Here is a 23,578-nt window from a genome sequence, read left to right as displayed (position 1 = left end):
CAGTAGCAAAATCATCAGTTTGGAAGCTACATAATGTCCATGTCCAAATGACTGCTACAACTGAGTCTTTTCACTTCCACAGTTGTGTTACCTTCCATGCTGACACATGGGCCCCAAGCTTCTCTAATGCTTTCAGCAATAAAAGTTTCTCAACGTAAAAAATCCAGGTCTCACTGAAATGGAGATTGGACAGAGTAGGAAAAAACCTGACCTAATTATCAAAGCATTTTGGGGTACTCTGTATGTAAGTATTTCTATTAGGCACATCTGTTCCTGGTAAAGCACTAAATATTAAACTGTGTAGAAAATATGATTATGAAGTCTCCTATTTACAACCCAGCTAGTCAATTTAACTACTAACTACTTTCTTTTTTTTTTTTCTTTATGTTAACTCAAACCATTTAAAAACAAGGTGTTACAATTATGTTCTAAGAATAGAAGGACATAAAATCACATCAGAGAGAAGATTTGCTGGCTCCACAGAAAACGTGAAAGACATGGGTTAAAAATTCACTTCTTTCAGCAATGTTCTAGGAACATTTAGAAAGCAATAAAACAATTTTTGTTATTGGTCCTAACTGGGAGAAAGAATCAAGGAGATAATATCTATAAGCAGAAAAAAAAAATAGAAGAACGCTATAGTCAAGCATGTAAACTAAACACAACATATGCAAGAGCTGGAAGAAGACACTTTTTAGATATAGCAGAAATAGATAAGAGGAATAGGAAAATATGATGGAAACAAACCAGTCAAGAGTTCATGATTATGCTGAAACTGAAAGTGAAACCAGGGATGTGGTGGTTTGACCCTCTCTGAAGGCCAGGTACCCACCAAAGCTGCTATCACTCCCCTCTCAGCTGGACAGAGTAGAGAAAATAGAAGATAAGGCTCATGAGTTAATCAGAATCACAGAATTCACAGAATCACCAGGTTGTAAGACCTTCAAGATCATCCAGTCCAACCCCTGCCCCTACACCTCAACTAAACCATGGCACCGAGTGCCACATCCAGTCTTTTTTTAAACACATCCAGGGGTGGTGACTCCACCACCTCCCCGGGCAGACCAGTCCAGTACTTTATCACTCTTTCCATAAAAAACTTTTTCCTGATATCCAACCTATATTTCCCTTGGTGCAGCTTAGCACTGTGTCCTCTCATTCTGTCAGCTGCTGCCTGGAGAAAGAGACTGACCCTCACCTGACTGCAGCCACCTTTCAGGGAGCTGGAGAGAGTAGTAAGGACAGGGAGAGGTCACAAACTGATTACGGTCATGGACAAAACAGATGTGACTTGGGGAAATTGCTTACTTTATTACCAATCAAGATCTGAGTTGTATAATGAGAAGTAGAACAAACCTGAAAAGCACCTTTCTCCCAAACTCTCTCTCCTTCCCAGGCTTAACTTCACCCTGATTCTCTATCTTCTCCCTGCCAGTGGCAATGGGAGATGGGGAATAAGGATTACAGTCAGTTCATCACGTGCTGTTTCTGATGCTGCTTCCTCCTTAGGAGGAGGGGTCTTGCCCCTGCTCCAGTGTCAGGTTGCTCCCAAAGGAGACAGTCCTCCATGAAATTCTCCAGCCTGAGTCCTTCCCACAGACTGCAGCTCTTCACAAAGTGATTCAGTGTGGGATCCTTCCCGTCAGGAGCCTGCTCCAGCACAGGCTTCCCATGGGGTCACAGCCTTCTTACAGCATCCACCTGCTCTGGTATGCTGCTCCTCCACTGGCTGCAGATTGATCTCTGCAGCCCTATCAACCTCCACAGGCATCAGAGGCACAGGTATCTCACCGTGGTCTTTCCCATGGGCTGCAGGGGAATCTCTGCTCCAGTGCCTGGAGCACCTCCTTGCCTTCCTTCCCTGAGCTCCATGTCTGCAGAGTGGTTTGTATCACATATTCTCACTCTTCTCTGGCTGCAATTACTTCTGTGCCTTTTTTCCCCCTCTTCTTAAATACATTACTGTAAAATCATAGAATGGCCTGGTTTGGAAGGGACATTAAAGATCATCCACTTCAAACAACTCTGTCATGAGCAGGGACATCTTCCACTAGACTGGGTTGTTTAGAGCCTCATCCAACCTGGCTTTAAACATTCGCAGGGATGGAGCATGCACAGCTTCTCTGGACAATCTGTTCCAGCATCTCACCATCCTCAGAATAAAGAAATTTTTCCTAAAATTTCTAACCTAAACCTCCACTCTTTCAGTTTGAAGCCATTCCCCCTTATCCTCTCACCACATGCCCTTGTAAAAAGTTTCATTCCATTTTTCTTGTAGGCTCCTTTCAGATACTGGAAGGACACAATTAGGTCACCCCAAAGCCTTCTCTTTTCCAGGCTGAACAATTCCAATTCTCCTAGCCTTTCCTCATAGGAGGGATGCTCCATCCCTCTGAACAACTTGGTGGCCCTGCTCTAGATTTGCTCCGTTAGGTCATTGTCTTAGAAGAATTGTCTTTTTTGTGCTGGGGACCCCAGAGGTGGAAGGTCTCACAAGAGTGGAGTAGAGGGACAGACTCACCTGCCTCAATCTGCTGGCCACGCTGCCTTTGATGGTGGGATTGTTGTCACTGAGATTTTATTACCACCACTGATTGGCTCAGCCTTGGCCAGGAGTGGGCCCATCTTGGAATGGGCTGGCATTGGCTCTGTTGGACATGGGGGAAGCTTCTAGCATAGTCCCCCTAGCAGCAAACCCTTGCCATGCAAACACAATACAAGGGAAGAATCCCATGGTACAATGGGAAAGCAGACACAATGCCACAGAGAGAGTGAACATTCCAGGACAGGAGTTAAGGATCAAACCACTGAAATTATTCAAGTACCTAAAGAAAGAAGTTGAGCTGCAGGCACACAAGCAAAACAAAGCCAAGAGCAATTGGATGCCCACAGGCATCACTATCTTGCATCAAATGCAGGCCAAACTGAGGTAGCTTATTCTCCCTCACCTTCCATAAGAGAAAGGCAATTTAGCTCATGCTTATCTTGAGATCCAAGCACACACAAAATGATTTAATACAAACCACGTTGCACTCTATTGATCTCCAGGCTTGCCTTGCAGCTACTTATTGCTTTGCCTACTAGCTGGGATGCAGTACTCAAAACCCCAACAGGGCTAACACCTAAGCCTTGCCAAGCCTGAATTTCAGAGCTGCCTTCATTTGCATCCTTAAAATTCCACAAGACTTTGAAGTTCACACACTCAGAAGCACTTAAGTTTGACAACACTGAGTACCCACTTGTCACCATACAAGATCCAGGAACTGTATTCAGCATCTACATCCTCCTAAATGAGGTGTCAGTCAGACAGCCCCACTCAAAGAGATCCTTATGAAATGCAGTGGTAGCTCCAACTTGGTTTCCAAATACAGCTTGAGAAAGCAAGGCCTTGTCATTTATTTACCAGTCAGAGAAGTCCTAACTTATGGATCAGAGCTGTCCTTAAAATCACACTGTCACAACTCCTGTGCTCTGGGAACACCCCAGTCATATCTTTAAAAGCCAAAGCTGTCATTCTTTTAATGGTCAATTCTTTTTAGATAAATGAACTCTCATTTATCTCCAGTTTTTCAGGCCATTCAGGCATTCATTCAACCTCACTTGCCCTACCTCAAAAAACTCTTCAGTACACACAACAGCCTCTTCTCCCCACTTAGCCTTGCATCCTAGCAAGTTCTTCCTCTCAAAGTCCCCTCCATATCTGTTTGGAGTCTTTTCATTCATTCACCTTTTATCTAAATGTTCTCCTAATCAATCAAGTAACTCCAAAAAACCTGTCTGGACTGGCAGAGGAAAAAGTGGAGTCTCGCCTCACCCACTCCTCATCTACAAGACCTTAAAAGGAACTACATCCTATGTTCCCTAAGCTTCTTCTACTACCTGTCCTTGTGCAGCCTTTGACACTCTTCCCAGGTTGCATAGGACAGCACAGCTGCCTTGAATACAGCCTCTTCTGGTTGTTCATATCTATAACCACACACACCCTGAGCACAGCACGAATGTAGGGTGACAACTACGAACACTCCTAGTCAAGGTGCTCCAACTAGAGACAGCTACCTATGAACAAGAGTTCAGCCACTATCCTTGATCAAGCTCTGTAACCAGTGGAGCCTCCAGGATGAATGCATCTGCTTCATAGCAAGGGTATTTCAAATTCTCAAGAATTCTTCACCTCTGGTTGCAGTATGGGGCTCCAGGACCACATATTGATTTGCACCTCATGATGCCTCAGCTGAGAAACGTGATTTGCTTGGAACTCTGGAACAGCAATTTAGCATGTGCTGAATTCTAAACATCTAGTCATTTGGCCTTCTGCAGCAGGCACTAAGATCATGCAATCAGCTTGGTTAAATTCTGTATACAGCCATTTCCAGATCTTTTCCCATGGATTCTCCTTTAAGAGTATTCATAACAACTTATTTCCTTCAAAGATTTAAAGACATGCTACCTACACAGTTTTAGAATGAATTTTCAAAGATGCGGTCATGTTCTTGTCATTTTGTCTACACATTTCCTTTTCCTTCTGGAATATGCTGATGAGTGTTCAAACAGAAGTTTGTATTACATTCTTGCTGGTGCTCTTTGAAGTTTTTTTTCTGTTTCATTTCTTTTCTGGAGCTGAGATTTGCATATCACCCCTACAACTTCTGCTCCTTCATTTTAGGAAAGAGAAGTCTTCACTCAAAACTCAGCTTCTCATCCATAGAGTTCATTTTACTTCTCCTACTCCCTCATGACCAAGGTCTTGAAGCTTGCTGACCCAAGATCTCTAAGTAGACATTTTCCCTTCACTAATGTACTTTCCTGAATGATGTTTCCACTTCCAAAAATGCTTGGTATCTGTTTAGTTCTGATTATGTCTTTTGAGTTCTACAATCTGATAAAAATCTTCTGATGATGAAAAGGGGGTAGAATTTCCCTCAAACACTCAGCAAATTGCCTTCAATACCAAGCATTATTTTTTTCTTCTCTAATAAATTCCCTCCCTTCACCAACTGGCAATTAAATGTCAAATGAATCAAATAAACTGGGATGCTCCAATTGCTCAGTTTAGTTGACAGCAATCTCATGATCTAGGCATTAAGATTCTTGACTTTCACAATCAATTTCTCCAGTGCTGTTTCTGCCACAGGTTTTTTCTGTGTTTCTGCCACAAGACAGCCAGCCCAGTCAGACAGCTTTTCCATTTCCAGTATGTTTCTCCCTGTCTAATCCTTGTGTTTTACCCAGTCATGGCCACAGACTGAAAAAAAACTATTCCCTTGAGAAGAATATTGTATCTGCAAGACAAGTATTGTGCCATATCACCAAATCTGATGCTCAGCCAGCCCTCTGAAAGTTTAGGAACATGTTCTGCTTTGTTTCTGTGAAACAGACTTCATGGACCTTAATCTCACCCTTCGTTCTCTTTCTTTCCCCATCATCATCCTCTGAAGCACTTTCACTGGCATTCTACTTGCCTCCAGCTTTGGCACAGATCCTCAGCTACAAGGGACTACTTGCACTCAGAGTGTTCTGCTAAGCACCCCAGTGAACCTTTCTCAAGCATAAACACTCAGGATCCTTTGGTCATACTTGGGTTCTCTGTGGAGGAAGGTACAAGGGAAGAAGAAATGTGTTTTGTTCTGGTTCTGTTCCCTGGACTGAAAAAGAAAATGAACCTGAACTTCCTGGGTAATTTTAAACTAGTCCCAAGATCTCCTAGTAAAAGTGTTCATGGAAGCTGCTCCACTGGTTCTCCTTTTGGGCAACCAGCTTTAAGTTTCCCATCTTCTCCATCCTCACCGCCTTAGACTTCTGACCCAACCGATAAAACCTACAGTTGATGTTGCTCCTGAACAAGATACTAGGTAGAACACTACCCTACCACTAAAGTGAAAGTTTGCATCTCTCCTTTCCTACTGATGGAAAAAGTCTGTAATCTTATTAACTGCAACAGCTGTAAATAGTTGCTGTTCCAAAGCAGTCCCACGTGGCCTGGGATGGCCCTGCCTTCTTTAAACTCTTGAGCTCCAAGAACAATCATTCTCACCCAAAGTCAGTAAAGCCTTCTGTTCCTTAGCTCAGTATATTCAAATTAAGTAGTTCCTCTAAATAAATATTTTTGTACAGTGTTTCATGAATCTTCTTTTCAAGCCACAGTCTCCTATTCCCCCTTGCCGACTGACAATGGTCTCTTCACCCACATTTTGAGATTTCCACACTCTTCTTTCCTGGATTGTGTCCTGAGTTATTCATCTTAATAGTTCCCCTGGACTCAGCCTGGAACCTCCCTTTAAGTCACTTGCTCAGTCATCTAATCATACCCTTAATCCTTCCTGGCAAATCCAACCTCAACCAGCCACTCGAGCTGAGAGAAAGAAGGAAGCCCTGCCCTAACAATTACATGGAACTGGTCCCATGCCCTTACAGAAATAAGGGCATGGAATTCCTAGATCATATTCCCTGATAGTAACTGTTCCTCTGACCACCTTTCTATTTCTTCTTGAAGATTATGGCTTCCTAAATTATGTCCTTCAGCCTCCTAGGTGAATATATGGTTACAATGGATTTTGGGCTTTCATGAAAGGGGTCTGAAAAGTAGTCATGGGTGGAGAGAAAAAAAGTAATCTTGCAACAAATAAACAAGCAAAAGCATCAAGCTAATGCTGAAAATGTATTTGATAATATACTTGGGGAAAAAGTCACAGAACACTGCTACTACTCCCAAATGCAAGACTTCAAAAACCAAAACCACAAACCAACTTTAGACAGCATGCTTAATGCTAAAAGAAATTGTAACATCAACTCAAAATCCATTTAGGCTCATTATATACTTGGTCTTTTGGGGTCTTTTTTTTTTGGTCTCAGAAAAGGTCAGTTGCTTTTTCAATAGCACAAAGCAGGGGAGGAAAATGATCAAATTTTTAATGTACAAAAATAAAGCAGCACAAGACTCAGTGGGATGTTCTGGCACAGTCCTACACAAGTGTTATCACAGGAGTCCAAGGCAGCAGGAGAAAGCACCTACTGGCAAGCCAATCTTGCTGAATACAGAGAACAGGGCTAAAGACACACAGGTGTTCAATAAAAAATGGAAGTGGGAAATGGAGAGAATAAGTGTAGGAGTAGTAGTGGGAATAAAATTTCTTCACATTTTGTTGTGTAATTTTGCTGTGTAGTAGTGTTTCAGTATGATTTATTGTGTAATGCTATTGCATAGCATCATTTGTTGAGCAACTTTGCTGCGTGGTATAGTTTTTTATTTAATGATATTGAACATTAGGCAATGGTCTTGCATGCCATAATTGGTGTTTTCTGTTGAGCAACATTACTGTCATAGCTCTTAACACAAAGGTGAATTGCATGAATTCATAACAGTGCTGAATTCACAATTTTAACGTATCATAGAATGGTTTGGGTTGGAAGGGACTGAAGATCATCTACTTCCAACCACCCTTCCATGGGCAGACATACCTTCCACTAGAATTTCAGAGCCTCATCCAACTTGGCCTTGAACAATTCCAGGGATGGGGCATCCATAAGTTCTCTGGGCAACCTGTTCCTGTGCCTCATCACCCTTGCAAGAGAGGATTTTTTCCTGCTATCTAAACTTACTCTCTTTCAGTCTGAAGCCATTACCTTGTCCTATCACTACGTGCCCTTGTAAAAGGTCCCTCTCCTGCTCTTGTGTCCCTTTTAGGTACTGAAAGTATGCTGTATGTTCACTCAGAGATGGCAAATGGAGACAATTATTTTTATCTCAACAAAGAAACATGCAGAAAAGCAGCAAACTGAGCAGGTATTTTTGCACAACTTAGGGCATTAAAAATTATTTCACTGAAGAGCCACACAGCATTGCCTCATGAATAACACTTTCTTATCCTGAGCTACCTTGTAACTACAATGTGACACATTACATGTTTCACCCATCCCTACCTGACTGTGAAAACTACAGGAGAACCTTGTTCCACATGCTGCTGGGTATAAATAAGAACTGTAATGTGTTTTTCATGTGACTTAGGCTCTACTCAAAACTAGCTTTGAAGGGACCTGCTGTAATCCAAAATCTGAACAAGAAACTCTCCACAAGATAGGACTGATGACTTCATTACAATGGAATCCTGCTCTAACAGCAATGCTACCGAATTTAAAGCAAAAATTAAAATGTTTCCATTAGTAAATTAGTAAGACTTACACATATTTTAGGGGCAATAACAATGTGATCCTACTACTGCTTAACATCCTCCAAAGAAGCAGAAGAAAAAAGTTTGCTGTATGTGTAGTATCACTGTTACTTACTTATCATTACATTCTTAACATTTACTTGCTTTTCCTTCTTTTTTTTCCCCTCCTCTGATCATTTTTGCTTACAATAGACATGGTCTATTGACAGACTTAAATAACATTTTTTGAAGTTGAGGAAATATATCAGAACATGAGTTATTTTTTTCCAATAAATCAAGTAATCGACAAGGTTATCAACTTTGTACCCACATCTATTTTTATATCCATCTGAAAATGCTATTGGTTGACTAGAATAGCATTTCTTTCATTCATTACCTGGCAGTCTATGAACAATTGTATGTTGCAAGAGTCAGAGAGCAAACACTGGTAGATTACAATGCAGTGCTGCTGCAAGCATTTTTATTTGCTCTCGTATTCTGGCAGTTTTTAAAAACAGAAGAGAAAAATAAGCATGCAGGCTCAATTTTAAAAATATAGCAAAACACGGGAGTTATGGAAAGGCTAATTGCGAAAAAAGTGAGCTCCTTCCATCTATAACATAAGATTAATTTATTATCTGACAGATGGCAGAAGGGAGGGGGGGCGGAAAAGCAAAGACTGCTGATGCAGTGAGCTTCCACATTCCCACCTATCTCACCGCCACGAAATACATCCACAGTTGCACTGCGCGTTTCAAAATAGCTAAACCTCATCGTTGCGTGGACAACGAAAAAATGAAGAAAACATCCAGAGGAGTAAATGATCCTTCTGCCAGCTGCCCGTGGCTACTCACAATAGCAACTGTGAAAGCGACTCCTTTCATTTGACACACGAGACAGAACCATTCACGCTGACCAATAACACTTCCAGAGCTACCGGTCACTGCAGCAAGGTACCGCCTCATTTGCTGTCCCAGCACTACAAGCTGCTTTTGCACATTTCTCCATATTCCAAGACATTTACTCTTCCTTCAGCATCTGCCACATTGCAGTCGTGGAGTGCCAATACAGGAGCGGAGCACGGAAAACAGCAGGACTGACCCAAACACATTTAATATAAAATGCAAAGCTGCTGCACTGGCGGTAACAACCATTTCCTCATTTCTTTTGCTGAACTCCACGCGATGCCGACGTGGGGCTCCCACCTGCCGCAGAAGCCAAAGACCGGCTGTGCCGGGGGGGCTCGCTTACCTCCGACATCACATCCCCGTGTGACAACCCCAAGGCACGCCGCGGCGGCAGAGACCCGGAGGAACCACGGCCCTGGGAAGCGGATTTCGCTACGTCCACCCGCGGGCGCCCGGGGGACGCGCTCACCTTGCCTCGGATCGATGCCCCGCGCACCCCGGGCCGCTACACGGGATTACGGCGGATAAACAAACACTGCACCGAGCGCACCCGGAGGGGCGAGGAGGGCAGGCGGGAGCCGGGGGGGGGGGGGGGGGGGGGGGGTCTGCCCCCGCGGCCGCCCCATCCCGGGGAGCGGAGCGCGCTCCGCGTCTCCCGGGAGATGGAGCCATTTTGAGCCGCTGCGCATCAGCGGCAGCGGGCGGGGGGCGCCGGGCACGGCGATGGCGGGGCCGCGGCCGCCCTGGCGCGTTACCTCGGATGCTCCAGGTCCAGCGGTAGAACTCGAGGGTGTCGTTCACCACGCTGGACACCAGGCCCATGGCGCTGGGGGGCTCGGCGGCGGCGGCACCCATGGTGAGCAGCAGCAGCAGCGGCGGAGCCGGCAGACCTGTCTCGGCGCGTGCGTCCGTGCCTCTGCGCCGGGGCTGCTGCTGCTGCTGCCCCTTCTACAGCCGGGGATGTGATTTAAATCTCTATCTCTCCGTATCTTCCCTCCAGACTCCGCCTCGCTCCCGTCACCGGCTCCCGTGCCCCGCGGGCAGGGTGGAGGGCGCGGAGGCGGGGGGCGGCGCGGCGGCGGCCGCGGCTCCGCAGCTCGGTACTCCGCAGCGCGGTGCTCCCGGCTCGGTGCTCCCGGCTCGGTGCTCCCGGCTCGGTGCTCCCGGCTCGGTGCTCCCGGCTCGGTGCGCGGCGCCCGGCGCGGTGCGGGCGGGCGCGTCACGTGTCCGCCGTCCCGCGGCCCCGCGGAGCGGCCCGGCCGCGCAGGCGCCCGGCGGCCCCGCCGGAGCAGGTGCGGGCGGCGCGGGGACCCGCTCCTCCTCCCTCAGGGGGGCGTGCGGGGTGGCGAGGAGGCGCTTGTTATCTCAGCCTGGCTTTTTATGTTCAAATAGGAGGTTTTTTTATTTTTTATTTTACCAGAAAGGGGGAAAATGAGTATTTCAGCCAACTCCTGTTTCCTTTCTTTCTTTTCTCTTCGTGTAAGTTTGGATTTTTCTTCTCTCTTCCCCTCCTGCTACCCCTTGGCAGACACGCCGAGGGTCCGGCGTGAGCGGTGTTGGCGTTATCTCCGTGTGTGCGTATCGAGGCTCTTCTGCTGCTTCCAGGAGCACTCGCTAAGATCCCTTCTCCTCCCAGCACGGCTAACACCGGCAACCGCAACGGGACCTCGCTACCTCCCTGCCCCACCCCCTGGTAGCACTTCCCTGGCCAGCCTTCGAGTGCCACCCAGCTGCCCTTCTCACACCTCCCCTTATCTCCTGGACCGAGGCCTTTATGGTCGTTTCATGGAGCAGAGAGATTCAGCTGCCCGGAGTGTTGCTGGGTGCTGCAGGAGAAGCATCCATTCTGCACCCCGTGTTTCAGTCCCAGCAAACCCTCTGTCTGGTGTAAAGGCACCACCTGCTCCTCACACCCTTTGCTTCTTATCTCCTTCTTGGCAGCTTGTCTGCCCCATGATCTTGCATAGTGCAGATGGCTACATGACACCCTCGGGAGTGAGGGGCAGGAGGGGACCTGCTCCACCCAAGTTGCAAGCTTTCCATCTAGCAGGCAGCAGATCAGATGGTGTCTGCCTCTCCCTCCTCCAGTGCAGCAGCACCTCTGTCACTTGTTGTCACTTGGTCTTGGTGAGCACAGCTCTCACTCCTCCTCCTGGGTGAGGCAGGCCTGGCTTAGCTCCCGCACTGCTCTGGCTGCTGCGATCCCAGCCCTATGGACAGGAGAGGCACACTGGCCATCACTAGTTACCCCACTGGAAGCAGAGTCACTGCACCAAAACCAGGTGGCTGGCAGTAGGGATCACCTACGCTGGGAAGAGGAAGAGGAGCTATGTCAACACCTGGAGGCCTCGATGGACAGGGAAGTCCAACTGACCCCAATGCTGGCTGAAAGTTGGAGCGAAGCAAGGTTTTGGATGTATGGACAGCTGCTACTTCTCTCACATGAGAACAGTCAATCAAAATTCTTCATGAATTACAGTGACTGGACTTATGCCTTGTTTTGATGGCGCTGATCGTGGCAGAAGGTCTGGTGAAAGCTCTGAAATGGATCTGTCACTGGGTAGGGCAAGGTGAACACCAACCTGCTTCTCAAGTTGCAGGCAGACAGTGTAGTGTTAGCTGTGTTTCCTGTGTCTTCAAAAGGAGAAGCTACTGGAGTGTATTGTTGGACATTTAGTATCTTGATATGTGGTTAGCATTGTCTAAAGTACAGCTTCAGAACTTTTTTGTAACATTATCATTTAAATTGAAAGGAAACCAGGAGGTTGAGTCATAATCCTCAAATTGGTATGTGGCCATTTGTGTTGGCCACATGCTGGAAACAGAACGGCTTCTGACTGAATCAACATGACAAAGGTTTGCACTTCCCTGCCCTGTTGGGCAAGATGTGGACTTAGGAGAGTGCCACCAACACAAGGAGTGAAGATCCACAGTCTACCAAAGAACAAAAAAGGAACAAGACATTTTAGCAATATGAATACATATTTCAGTTAATAATTATTTATATTATAGCTTACATATACTTACTTCTTCATTAGAATGCCTGTTTATTCTGTGGAAGTCTTTTTTGCACAACTGACACCAATAATTATTGTTTATAAAATGTTTATATCATCCAATTTACTGTTTCATCTATTTCTGATTAGGTAACTTTGCTTGATGGCAATTAAATCCTTTATATTAGCCATATGATTGTACATAGATAATTTCACAGAACCATTAAGGCTTGAGAGGAGCCACAACTGAGTTGCAGAGTTTGGACAACGGGGAGAAGATGAACTATCTAACCAGAGTAACTTCCTCTGTGCTTTGAGATTGCCTTAAAAAGTATGCTGAAATTTACAGCTAACTATTTTCATTAGTTTAACTTTCAGCCTGCAAGTATGTGGACATGCTTTTAAGATTAGGTCTGTGTCTGAGGCTTCCAAACACATCCCAGTTAGTTTACATTTGTGCACCCAGCAGGGTATGCTATCTCAAGAATGCTGAGACCGTGTCTTCTACTTAAAGAGAGCAGAAGGAGGAAGGCATCCAAAGGCATGGCATCAAAATATCCTCCAAGGAAATCTCCAGCATGGTCGTCAGAAAATGATGATTTTTCAGTATCATTAGTTGGCCAGTGTTGTTATTTTCTACTTGATAATCTACTTGTTCCTAAAACTTGGACGTCTCAGATGGACTAGGAAAAGGCAGATCTGTGGCAGCTGATCCCAGAGGAACACACACATGAATTCCCAGCTGTGCTTCAGCCATTTGCCCAGTGCTCCAGGGTGCTTATGCTGGCAGCAGGCAACTGTGTGCTTTAGGAAGGGTGCAGAAGGTAAGAGGAAGTTGTGGGACAGGTGGATCTAGGAAGCTCTCCTGCCAGTTCCCATTCCAGATGCAAACTGTTTGTATTTCTTCCAGATATTTTTGTAAAAAAACCCCAATGATATCTCATTTCAGAGCTGTTTCAAGCCATTTTCTGCTCCTTCATGAAAAAAACAAATAGCGATAGAAATGTTACAAGCTCCTGATGATCAGTGCCTTTATTCATGCTTGTAAACATGCATTTATTCATTAATTTCAGTGAAGCATATGCTATCATAATGATTGATGAATCAGCAGATGCTTCTGCACTAGTTGAAAGTATTCCCACTCAGGTTTTGCTTCAGGTTAGCAATGAAATTGCTGTAAGGGGAAAATGTAATGCAGGTATATTTGGCAATATTTATGAAGTGTAGTAGGAAGAAAACAGTCAGAGCTTTGTGTGTTGCCTCCAGTGATCCCTCCAGGCAGCTCAATAAAAGACAAAAACAGCGGTAAAAGAACTCTGCCTTGCTACAAAGAGAATCACCAAAACCAGGAACTTACCTGGTGGGAAAGCATAAAATTGCTTGAATCAACACATTTGACAGATCTAAATGTTACATGATGTGGTAAGGGACAACCTATTCACTTATCAGTAAAGAAGGTGCATAAAGTATTGTATGTGTTGAGCATGACCAAATTTAAATGTTGAAAACACATTTAACTTTAGAAATGTGTTTTAATTACTTGAATTATTGAATTCTCATGTTTTTTCATTTGATTCCATCAATGTCTTAGGAGGGAAAATGATTCAATAAATTAGCACATTAATTTGCAGTGAATGGGTTTTTCTTGCACAGCCTGTCCAATTGATATGCTCCTTGCATTAAAACTTTCAAGTTGATACGCCTTATAAAGACTGCTAGCTGAGCCAAAAAAAGCTCATTTGATCTTTGAATCAACAAGTACAGGCTCAAGTGTATTCATATGCAATAGTATAAATGCTATCTGCTTCAACAGAGAGGCTGACTTAAGTCAGCTTTATACTATAAAAGCTTAAAAGAAGCTGGTTTCATACAACCATAATATTTTAAAATAATAACATTTAAACCAACTATGTGTCTTTCAGTACTAATTAATTTGTTTATTACGCAACACACTGTTAATTCCATAATTTGAGGTGGGGTAACTCTGCACACAGGTATTCCACAGCACAGTCTTCCATGGGATCTGAAACAGATCTGGCTTTTTGTTTTCTAAACCATCTGCTAGATGCCATCTGTCCTTTCATACATTTAACTGCATCAAAAGAATTGTTTCCAAACCAAATATATTGGAGTGATGCATCAGAAAGTGTCCAGAGATGCTAATGCTCGGTGCAGGCTTTGGCCAAAACTTACCTTAGATGTAAGTTCCCACAAGGTTCCACCTCGCTGTTGTCACCAGCACTGGATTGAATCTCTCATATATATCAACTTCATGTTTTGAACATCAGCCATTTTTACTGTGGCTCTAACAGAAATATGAGAATTAAAGTATGTTTAATATCCTGGTTAAAATAGTCAAGGGCCAGTCTGAAGTAAGTGAAGTAAATGTGAAGTAAAAGTGAAGTCTCCCAGTGAAGTAAATGCAAGTTTTGTTTCCAAAGGGCTCTCTGTACATATTGACTTTTCTTCTTCATCTTTCTGCATAAAAATTTGGTGCCAAGAAGATGAGGGAAGTGGTGAGCAGCTTTCTCCCAAGCCATATCAGGCTTTACTCTCAAGTAAATATATCTGTGATTTGACTCAGGATCATTATATTTAGGTGTTTTTTTTCTAAACTGTAGAACAAACCCCATTTACTGCAATCTGGGCAGAGACTGGAAGTGTTGGCCTGCAGTGCTGGGCTGCATTTAGCTTGAACTGCTGCTCTTTGCTACTTGTTCAGAAGAGGAGCCCTTAGTCCAGTGTTTCCCAGCACCATTCTGAACGATTATTTTATAATTGATTCCTGTGTGGGAAATGGCACTAACCATGAAGCTAATGTGTATATCCAGTATATGAGATGTGTTGTGTACCCAGCAGGTGCACATACATTCATAGCTTTACCTGTGTTTCAGCTTCCTTTTAAAAATGTGTTCAACAGATATGAGGATGACAAAAACCTGTATATATACACTGCCTCGCTCTGCCTTAATGATACTTTTCTTACATGGTTTCTCATACTTTTACACAGCTAAGATTTTTATCTGCAGTGATATCTGTCACAGCATCTATCATTTGTGAGGTGTGGCAAGCACGCTTTTGCAATGAGGGCTTCAAATGTGTACATGCTGGAGAAGGACGATGCTAAACTATGGGCTGATGTTTTGAGGGCACTGTGTTGAAATGACAGCAACATGTATAGTCAGATCTGCAGCAAGTCGCTAACTCCCAAATCCAGCCTTTTCCATAGGTGTGTGTCACTGCTACTGCACCCACCTCACTGGGTGTGTCAGCCTCCTGAAGGCGTGTAGCTGTTTGTAGGGATGATCTTGCACCTTTGCTTCTGCGCTAGTAATGGCTGAAATGTAGGGCACAGTCCCCTGCAGAAGCTGCTTGTAGCAATGCAGGCAGGTGGAAGGGCGTTGGTTATGCAAGCTGGGTGCCATTGTGCTGTCTCCGGCTGTAGCTGTGTGAATACGGGTAGTAATGATGGTGCTGCCCTTACCCTTTCTCTGTGTGGTGTGTGGAGGACAAAATTGTGGTAAAGGAGTTACATAAAGGCTGTGTCAGCCTCTGGGCCCCTGAACTGGTGTGACCTGGCTCACGCCCCACCTTTCGCTTTGCCAGGGGGATACGCTGTGGAACTGCGTGCTCTGGGTGGACAAGCCTGAGTGCCAGGCCTCATTATGGGCGTGTTGTCTTATCCTCAGAAAATCATGTGGAAGTATTTGCCACAGGCTTACACATTTTATAAACAATAGGTTAGTTATACAGCCCTACCGAGGTAATCTGGCATTATGATTTTCATTTTATGTATGGGGAAACCAAGCCTAGAGAAAAGTGATGCCAATTCCAACCATTTGGAATGGAATAGAGAAGAAATTTTGGCATGTCCCTTAAGCTAGCTATGTCTTGGCCACTCCCTGGTATAAATCCATGGTTCACTGGTCTTTTCACTGCCATATGCAGTCATGGGCATGAGCCTCAGGACACCACTTGGAAAGAGCCTGAAGATCCACCAGGTAGTCGAAGGCAAGACAGACACATATAAAACATAACACTTCCTATGGTTGTGTAGTGAACTTCCAAATTTCTTCCTAAATATATGAGAGCTTTTGCTCTAAGTTTTTGTGCAGTGACTACTGTAAATCTTTTAGTTGTCAGGACTCACAGTAGAAGTTGTGTGTGTGTTTAACACAATAGTGTTTCAAGAGAAAAAACAAGAGCAGAAAAAAAGATAATAGAACATATGAATATTTAGTTGTTGAAATCAGAAACACAGTCATAACCTCGTAAAGGGCCTTGAAATCATCTTCTACCACGTCCTGCTAACACTCAGCCCAAGTTTCCATGCATCCATCTCTCCTGCCTGGGGATAGGCAGGGAAATTCCTAGGGAGGGCTGCTCTGCAGACAGACTGCTTCCTGCTGGGATTTGCTCTGCCCATTGCAGGGTGTTGTGGCACTGGGCTTGGTGTTAGCCTCTGAGCCATCCATTCTTAGCGCAAGCGGCAATTAATACTCAGGGAGATTTTACCAGGATTACAAAGCTCTGGTGGGAATGAAGTCACCTGTCCCCAAGGTAAGAGTCACAGCTCTACGTGGCAGATAAATGGACTCCCAAAGGGGAAGCTGACACCTTAAACTTTCATGTTTTTAGAAGACAATTATTGCATATGAGTAGATGCACTAAATAAGCACATTTTATCTACGTGCACATTTTATGAACTCTGCATCTACCCACAAATCTTGATTTTGCCTCAGGCCTTGTCTCAAAATATTAGGTCTTATCTATGTAATGGAGCAGGATGCTTAAAACCAAAACCTGGGAAGCCTGACATTGGAAGAGAATGTATCTGTTAGAGGCAATATTAAAGTATGTCCAAATGACAAAGGCCAATCAGATGCTATAATACCTGCCAAAAAAATCACAAGTAATGAGAGGCTCATGGACACAAAAGGCTAGCTCTGTATCTGAATTATTTCAAGAGTTCATGAATCAATACTTGGAACAGATCTTGTGTAAATGAGCAGGACTCCACTGAATTCAGGAGAGTCTTTATGGACACCTATTTTATATTGTTTACAGCAAAACCACCAAGAGAAGTATGCTACTTGTCTTTTCATTGGGAAAGTGGCCAATGTGAGGAGGGCCAAGGATGCTGGATTATAAGAGTACAATAAAATATTTACAGTAGTATATTCTGAGGATCAATTTATTGATACATGTCAAGATAAAAAAATTATTCTTTTAAAATTTGTTTTTATTTCTGCCTAGCTGATTCTAATAACAAAAGAACCAGGATTGTTTGGTCTAGACCTAGTAAGCCATAAGACTTAAAGAAAGAAAGCAAAAGAGGCAAGAAGTGATATCTACTCTGAACTTAAAAGTAGAGGACCTCAGGGAGATTATTGTTGTGCAGTTCCCAGGAGCTGCTCCTTTGAAAGAAAAAGGATCCCAGGAGAGTGAGTCTCAAACCATGAGAAGCATCAGCTTCTGTCTGCAGGACATGATGCAGGTGCGAGGCAGCCAGACTATCTGAATGGGGAACTCCCGACAGGGCTTAGAGAGGAAAAAGGGATCCTGTGGGACACAGAAGAAGGCACGGGCTGCTCAGGATGAATACAGAAGGAATGCCCAAGTCTGAAATGATTGAATTAAAAAAACTAAAAAGACTAGCCAAAGTAAAAATTGGTGAAGTGCATGAAGGAAGCAGCAAGAGGAAGAATAAGGCCAAGTGAACAGGTAGCCTAGTAATGAAGGAGACAGAAAGGTGGAGGATTTTACATTCCAGTTTTTACTGGCAAAATTTGTTCTCAGGCTTTCCATGTGTTTGGTGGAATATAACCAGTGTTAGAGGAAGACTGAGTTAGGGATTACTCAAGCAACTTGAACACAGAGCCAAGTAGGAAGCATGACTGATATCACTGCAAGGCTGTTCCCTACCTCTTCAAGAGGTTACAGTGATCAAAAGTTCCCAATGACTGCAGAAGCAAATGTCACAGTCATCTTCCAGGATGACAAGGAGGAAGAACTGGAAAATAGAGACCACCTGGCTTTACTTTCATCTTTGTGGAGTTTAAGGAGCAAATCCTTGTGTGAGCCATGTACAGGCACATAAGAGAGAAGAAAGTGACTGGGAAAAAAGAAGTATGGATTTACCAATTGCAAATTGTGCTTGACCAACCTCATTACATTTTTCATTGTAATGACTGGATTTGAAGATAGAGGGTAGAGAAGTGGATGCCCTTCACTTTGGCAAACTTTTGTCTCTGCTCTTACAGAATCTTTGGAGCGAAACTAGGCAGACAGGGTAGGTGGGTTTACACATTAGTTTAATTCATTAGCTGGGTGAATTAAAGTGAGTAAAAAAATAGGCTGGAGCAACAGGCTGAAAATGATGTGCTGTCTGTTTACAAGTGGTATTCCTTGGACATTCATATTGGGAGCAGTATTATTTAACATCTCCATTCATGGCTTTGACAATGGAACAGCATGTATCTGCCACAAGTTCACAGATGATACCCAAATGTAGGGAGCAGTCATTGTGCTGGATGATATGTCTGCTGTTGGAGTCACCTTGACAAGCTGAAGAAATGGGCTGATAAACCTTTTCTGAAATTCAACAAATGCAGTCCTGCATCTTGGACAGAACAACACCATGCAACAGTACTGGTATCCATACACCATATATGATATCTAGCAGCATTCATTAGACCAGCATGCTCTAGGAAAGGTATCTGTAGGTACAGGGCTAGCTCCAGGGCTGTATTCAAATTCCACAGAGGCTATATAACTACAGAAGGGAAACGATACTTTTAATTTTTTTAAAGTTTTACCCAGTACAATATTGGTACCTAAAGAAAAATGCAGTGCAGGGCAGTACCTGACTATAAGAGAACCTATCTCCTGTATTTTGCTGACACAGGGGTAAGGGAGTGCACCAGAAACTTCTGCCAAAGTGCAGGCACATGCACACATAACTCAGTGCCAGCCCCGAGCTGCTCAGTGCCTGTGGTCCTCAGACCTGCTGGTTATTATTTCAAGAAGCAGATGAAACACCCTTCTTGGTTGCTGTCACCATCTCTGCTCTGTTTTCAGCCCAGACTGGCTGCCTATCAAATAGCCTCCACATAACTTTCTGCAGCAAAGAAAAAGAAGTCATATCTTCTATCTCTGTGGCATGCAAGAGTTTCCACTTTACCCTTTTTCTGAATTAATTACTTATAAGCTGTTACTTATCATATTTTTTTCTTGCCAGAATTTCCAGTTGCAGTTTTTATTCTTAGTCAGCCCTACTGTATAGATGAGACTACTGTCAGTAATCTCTTCTCTATGTAGGAATTCAGTTAATATTTCTTCTTTTAGTAACTTGATTTTTTATTGGACTGCAAACCAGATTAGTCTTATTTTGATGGTTAGTGCTAAAAACTTTGTTCACCAAATTTTTTGCAAGTTTTTAGGATTTCTATAGAAATGTGAATTCCAGATCTGTCAATGGTTTCTTAGAAATTATTGTGCTCCATACAGCTGATGGTCCATTTGCAGTTACCCTTGCTGTCACTTAGTTACTTGTTAATCCATATAAATTAAATTAACTATTTTTTTGCACCTCTAACTTTTTAAACTCATGTAATTCAGATGCTTACAGAAGCTTTATCTTATAGACTAGTACCATTACCTTTTTTGGTCTGACTTCTGATCTTCAAATAGTAAGCCTATCTTGCAAAATCTGTATTTCATAATACCCAGTTGGTGGCCATTAATTGCTTACATATTTTATTTTTGTTTTAATGAAATCAAATTTCTGCCTTTATAATTGAGTCTTGAACCTGAGTCATGTTAATGAGTTACACATTTCTGATATCAACCAATTTAATATTTGATAATGTTTTCTCTAATGCACATTAAATTAATTAGTGTTTCAAGATTAGAGAAAAATCGACTTTAATATTTAAGGGAGTCATTTGGCCTAGTATTTTAATGTTTTAATACTCTTGGACTCTGAGTTTTCAATTTCTGTTCTGTTTGGGGTTTTTAATATTACCAATATAACTAAAGATATGCATCCACTGAATTAAAATCTCACTTCAAGTGTTTCACATGGGATAGCTTTACTTGGTGACTTGTGAAGTGGCTAGGTGGGATGCAGATTGTATTCTGTTCCATGTGTGCTGCATTTAATGTGTCAGAATTGACAAGAAAGTTTTTGTATGACAAGTAAAAATGAAATCTATTCCTAGATGTAGTCTTTTTTTCCCCCTGATATGTGCAAAAGGACACAATGTTACATGACCTGAGCTATACTTTCAGTATATGCTATCTCACAGTACATCATATAGGATTTATGATCAGGTAATGTTTATAATCCCAAACTTACTCAAATTCATTTTTAGATTTACTCATTCCTTAAGTAAAGGAATATTTGTGAATGTACAGGTGTAATGATAACCACAAATATGTCACCATAAAGGAATGGCAACACTGTGATTAATAATAATAACAGCAGCTACAATACAGCCAGACTATCCAACGTGGTCATCACAGGAATTTTGGAAGACCATTTTACCTAGAAAATCAAACACTATACCATATATAGCACCAACACCAACTTTTACTGCCACTTGGGCTCAGATTCCATATGAATGTATTGAGATTTTTCTTGCATGACAATATCAAACATGTTAAAATATCTTGCACTATATCCTAAAACATGAATATTCTGTATGTCTAACACATATATAAATGGAATGTCACCTATGAGTGGAATACTAATAGTTTATCTGTAATGCCACAGTGACTAGAAATGGAACCTTAATGCTAGAAATCACACCTAGAACAGGAACAGAGCCCTTACCATAAAGGCCTTGCAAAATAAGTTTAGATAAAAATATCTTGCAGGCAATCTGCTATTGGCAGTTTTAAAACACTCTGACATGTTTGCATGAAAAATGCACTGACCATAGGAGGGAAGGCTAGGAAAAATGGCATCTGGTCCATGTTATGGCTAGAGACTGCCAAGATAATATTAGTATATAGGTGTAGTGACCTATAACAATGACTCACTGATCTTACGGATGTTTAAATGGGTACCTAAGGTGAGTCCACCTCCTTCACCTCTTCCTACTCCTCCTTTCCTTCTCCCAAATGTGAGCTCAGCTCTGATGTTAAATTTAAATGGATTCTTGCTGCATATTCAGTATCTGGGGCTAGGGCTTGCCATGCATTCAGTGAAGAAACCTGAGCTCATGCCTGCAGAATTTGGAGTTTCTGGAGTTTGCAGGTGATTCTCCAGTGTTGTGTCTGTACATTTAGAAAGACAGTGTAAAAAGAATCCATGTGTGCAATAATAAAGCTGGGTATGCACTTGTATAGTTTTTGTTATGTGGCTATCCAACTTGACTTTAAAGGATACAGTGGGTACAGTATAGGTGATATTTTAGCCTTATTATTCTAATGAATAAGTAATAAAAAGTAGCAGTTGCTTGATCAAAATGGTAAGTTTTTGCTTAGTCTCACTTTCCTTTGCGCACCTGCAAATTTTCCGTGAGCTGCTCCAGGTTCCATAACCTGGAAAGAGTGGGGAAAAAGTGGGGAGAAAGAGATACTTGTAGAGGAAGATGTTTTTTATCACCCTTAGATAAAAAAAGTCATTGAGTGAGGTTTTCCATCTCTATCAATAATGAAAAAAGCCTAGAGCAGTCACTAGTAGATGTTAGGTGACTAAAGAAAATTAATTCCACCCTTATGTATAGTTTACTATTCAGGTAAACATCACCCATTCTGAGCCAGTGTGTATATTCCCTGTGTACATGCAAGCACAATGTACTGTCATAATATGAATGATAAGAATACTTTTCATGTATCTGTCTCATTCACCCCAGGATATCCTCTGTTTATCAACATTAATTAATGTGTCTTCATAACAATCTCATGAGGAAAGAATTGCCCCCAATTTAGAGATGAAGAAATGGAGCCATAGCATGTTTAAATAAGTTGTCCCCAGTTGCACAGAAAACCAGTGGCATAAATGTAAATGCAAGAGGATGCCTCACAATCATAGCCCAAAGATAAGGTAATCATAAGGTGTGGTTCCCAAATCAATACAAACAGTGTAATAGCAGTGGTCCTTGCTTCCGGCCTATTCAAAGTAAATAGGTTGAGGTGTGGTGTGCACGAGGTAATTCCTGATGAGTTCACATCAGTCATACAATAAACTTGGTACAGATAGACTGAGGGCAGAGCCACAGGGCAAGGATCAAAAATACCTGTTCCACATATTTGACATATTTGTGTGTCTGTATGATTAATTTATTTAGATTCCACAGAATCCAATCTTTCAGTAAAGAAACAATTTGATAGCCCCAATGAGAAGGACTAGGGATACTGGTGGATGAGAGGCTAGACAAGGGCTGGAAATGTGCACTTGCAGCTCAAAAAATCAACCATATCCTTGGCTGTATCAAAAAAAGTGTGATGAGACGGTCAAGGGAGGTGATTCTGTCCTTCTACTCTGCTCTGAGGAGACCCCACCTGTGTCCAGCTCTGGGTCCTTAGCACAGGAGCAGGTCCAGAGGAAGGCCATGAGAGTGATCAAAGGGGTGGAGCATCTCTCCTGTGAAGACAGGCTGAGAGTGTTTGGGTCCTACTCCCTGGACAAACCTTCAGAACAGCTGTGAAGAAGCCCAGCTGGTTACGCTGAAAGCAAGACAGAGAGCGTTTTAGGAGTTTGCTAGTGCAGCTGATTTCATTTCAGTATCATGAATATTTCCTGCTGCCAATTTATTTTTGGGGACATCGGTATCTATTGATGCCAGGTTTTGTTCACTCTTTCAGTGGGCTTGATGTCCCTATGTATGAGCTTGCCTTCAATAAAGGTTTGCTGTTCATTTTTCCCCCACAGCACTCCTCTCCCCTCCTGGCTTCATTCCCCTACTGCCATTCTTGTCCAGCACTTATTTGCATGTCTAAACCTGTCATCAGTGTGAGAAATGGCACAAGCCAAGCACTGTAACTGTACTGAGTTACAGTTCAACTCATCAGTGTGTATCACCAGAGCTGCAGGAGAAATCCTGTGCAGTTAACTTCCTGCTTTACTACATGGAAGAAGCAAACTCATGTTGCTAAACTAGTTTCAAAGTATTATTAATATAATTCTCTCCATGTTTTTATTTTCCCTGCTTTTTCCCTTTTCATTCTTCCATGTACTGGACAACTTCCTAATGAGTTGACATTAGCACAGTGTTTCACTTTCCATTTCCATGTGTCCCTCTCCAACAGTTCATCACGGTTATGCCATCTAACACAATGTCAAGTCACTTTTCCTGCTGCTATATGGGTCATAATATGGTTTGGGTTAGCTGCTGGTGTGAGCAACCAACAGCCAACTCCTTGAGCCACCATCATCTGCTATGATATAACTTTGAACAGAGGTTCTCTCAACCTTTCCCTGTAGGATATGGGTGAAAGTAACTAAGAGGCTGCATGTTAATGGCAGACATGTAGGAGAAGAGACCATGATGACCACAGACCTCCAGGTCAGCCTCTGCCA

The 23,578-nt window shown here is 43.0% G+C and overlaps 1 protein-coding gene across 1 annotated transcript in view; it reads right to left on the bottom strand.

Moving 5' to 3' along the window:
* ELOVL4 (ELOVL fatty acid elongase 4) overlaps positions 1-10,179 on the bottom strand; it is a 36,996-nt gene extending 26,817 nt beyond the window's left edge. The window contains exon 1 of the mRNA XM_053939164.1: positions 9,808-10,179. Within this exon, the coding sequence (XP_053795139.1) occupies positions 9,808-9,907 (100 nt within the window). The 5' untranslated portion in view covers positions 9,908-10,179. The remainder of the gene's footprint in view (positions 1-9,807) is intronic.
* Between the last annotated feature and the right edge of the window lie 13,399 nt (positions 10,180-23,578).

This window comes from Vidua chalybeata, chromosome 3 (assembly GCF_026979565.1).
Source record: "Vidua chalybeata isolate OUT-0048 chromosome 3, bVidCha1 merged haplotype, whole genome shotgun sequence".
Taxonomy (NCBI): Eukaryota; Metazoa; Chordata; class Aves; order Passeriformes; family Viduidae; genus Vidua; species Vidua chalybeata.
Note: the sequence above shows the minus strand (reverse complement) of the source record. Positions and strands in the feature narration are given on the sequence as shown.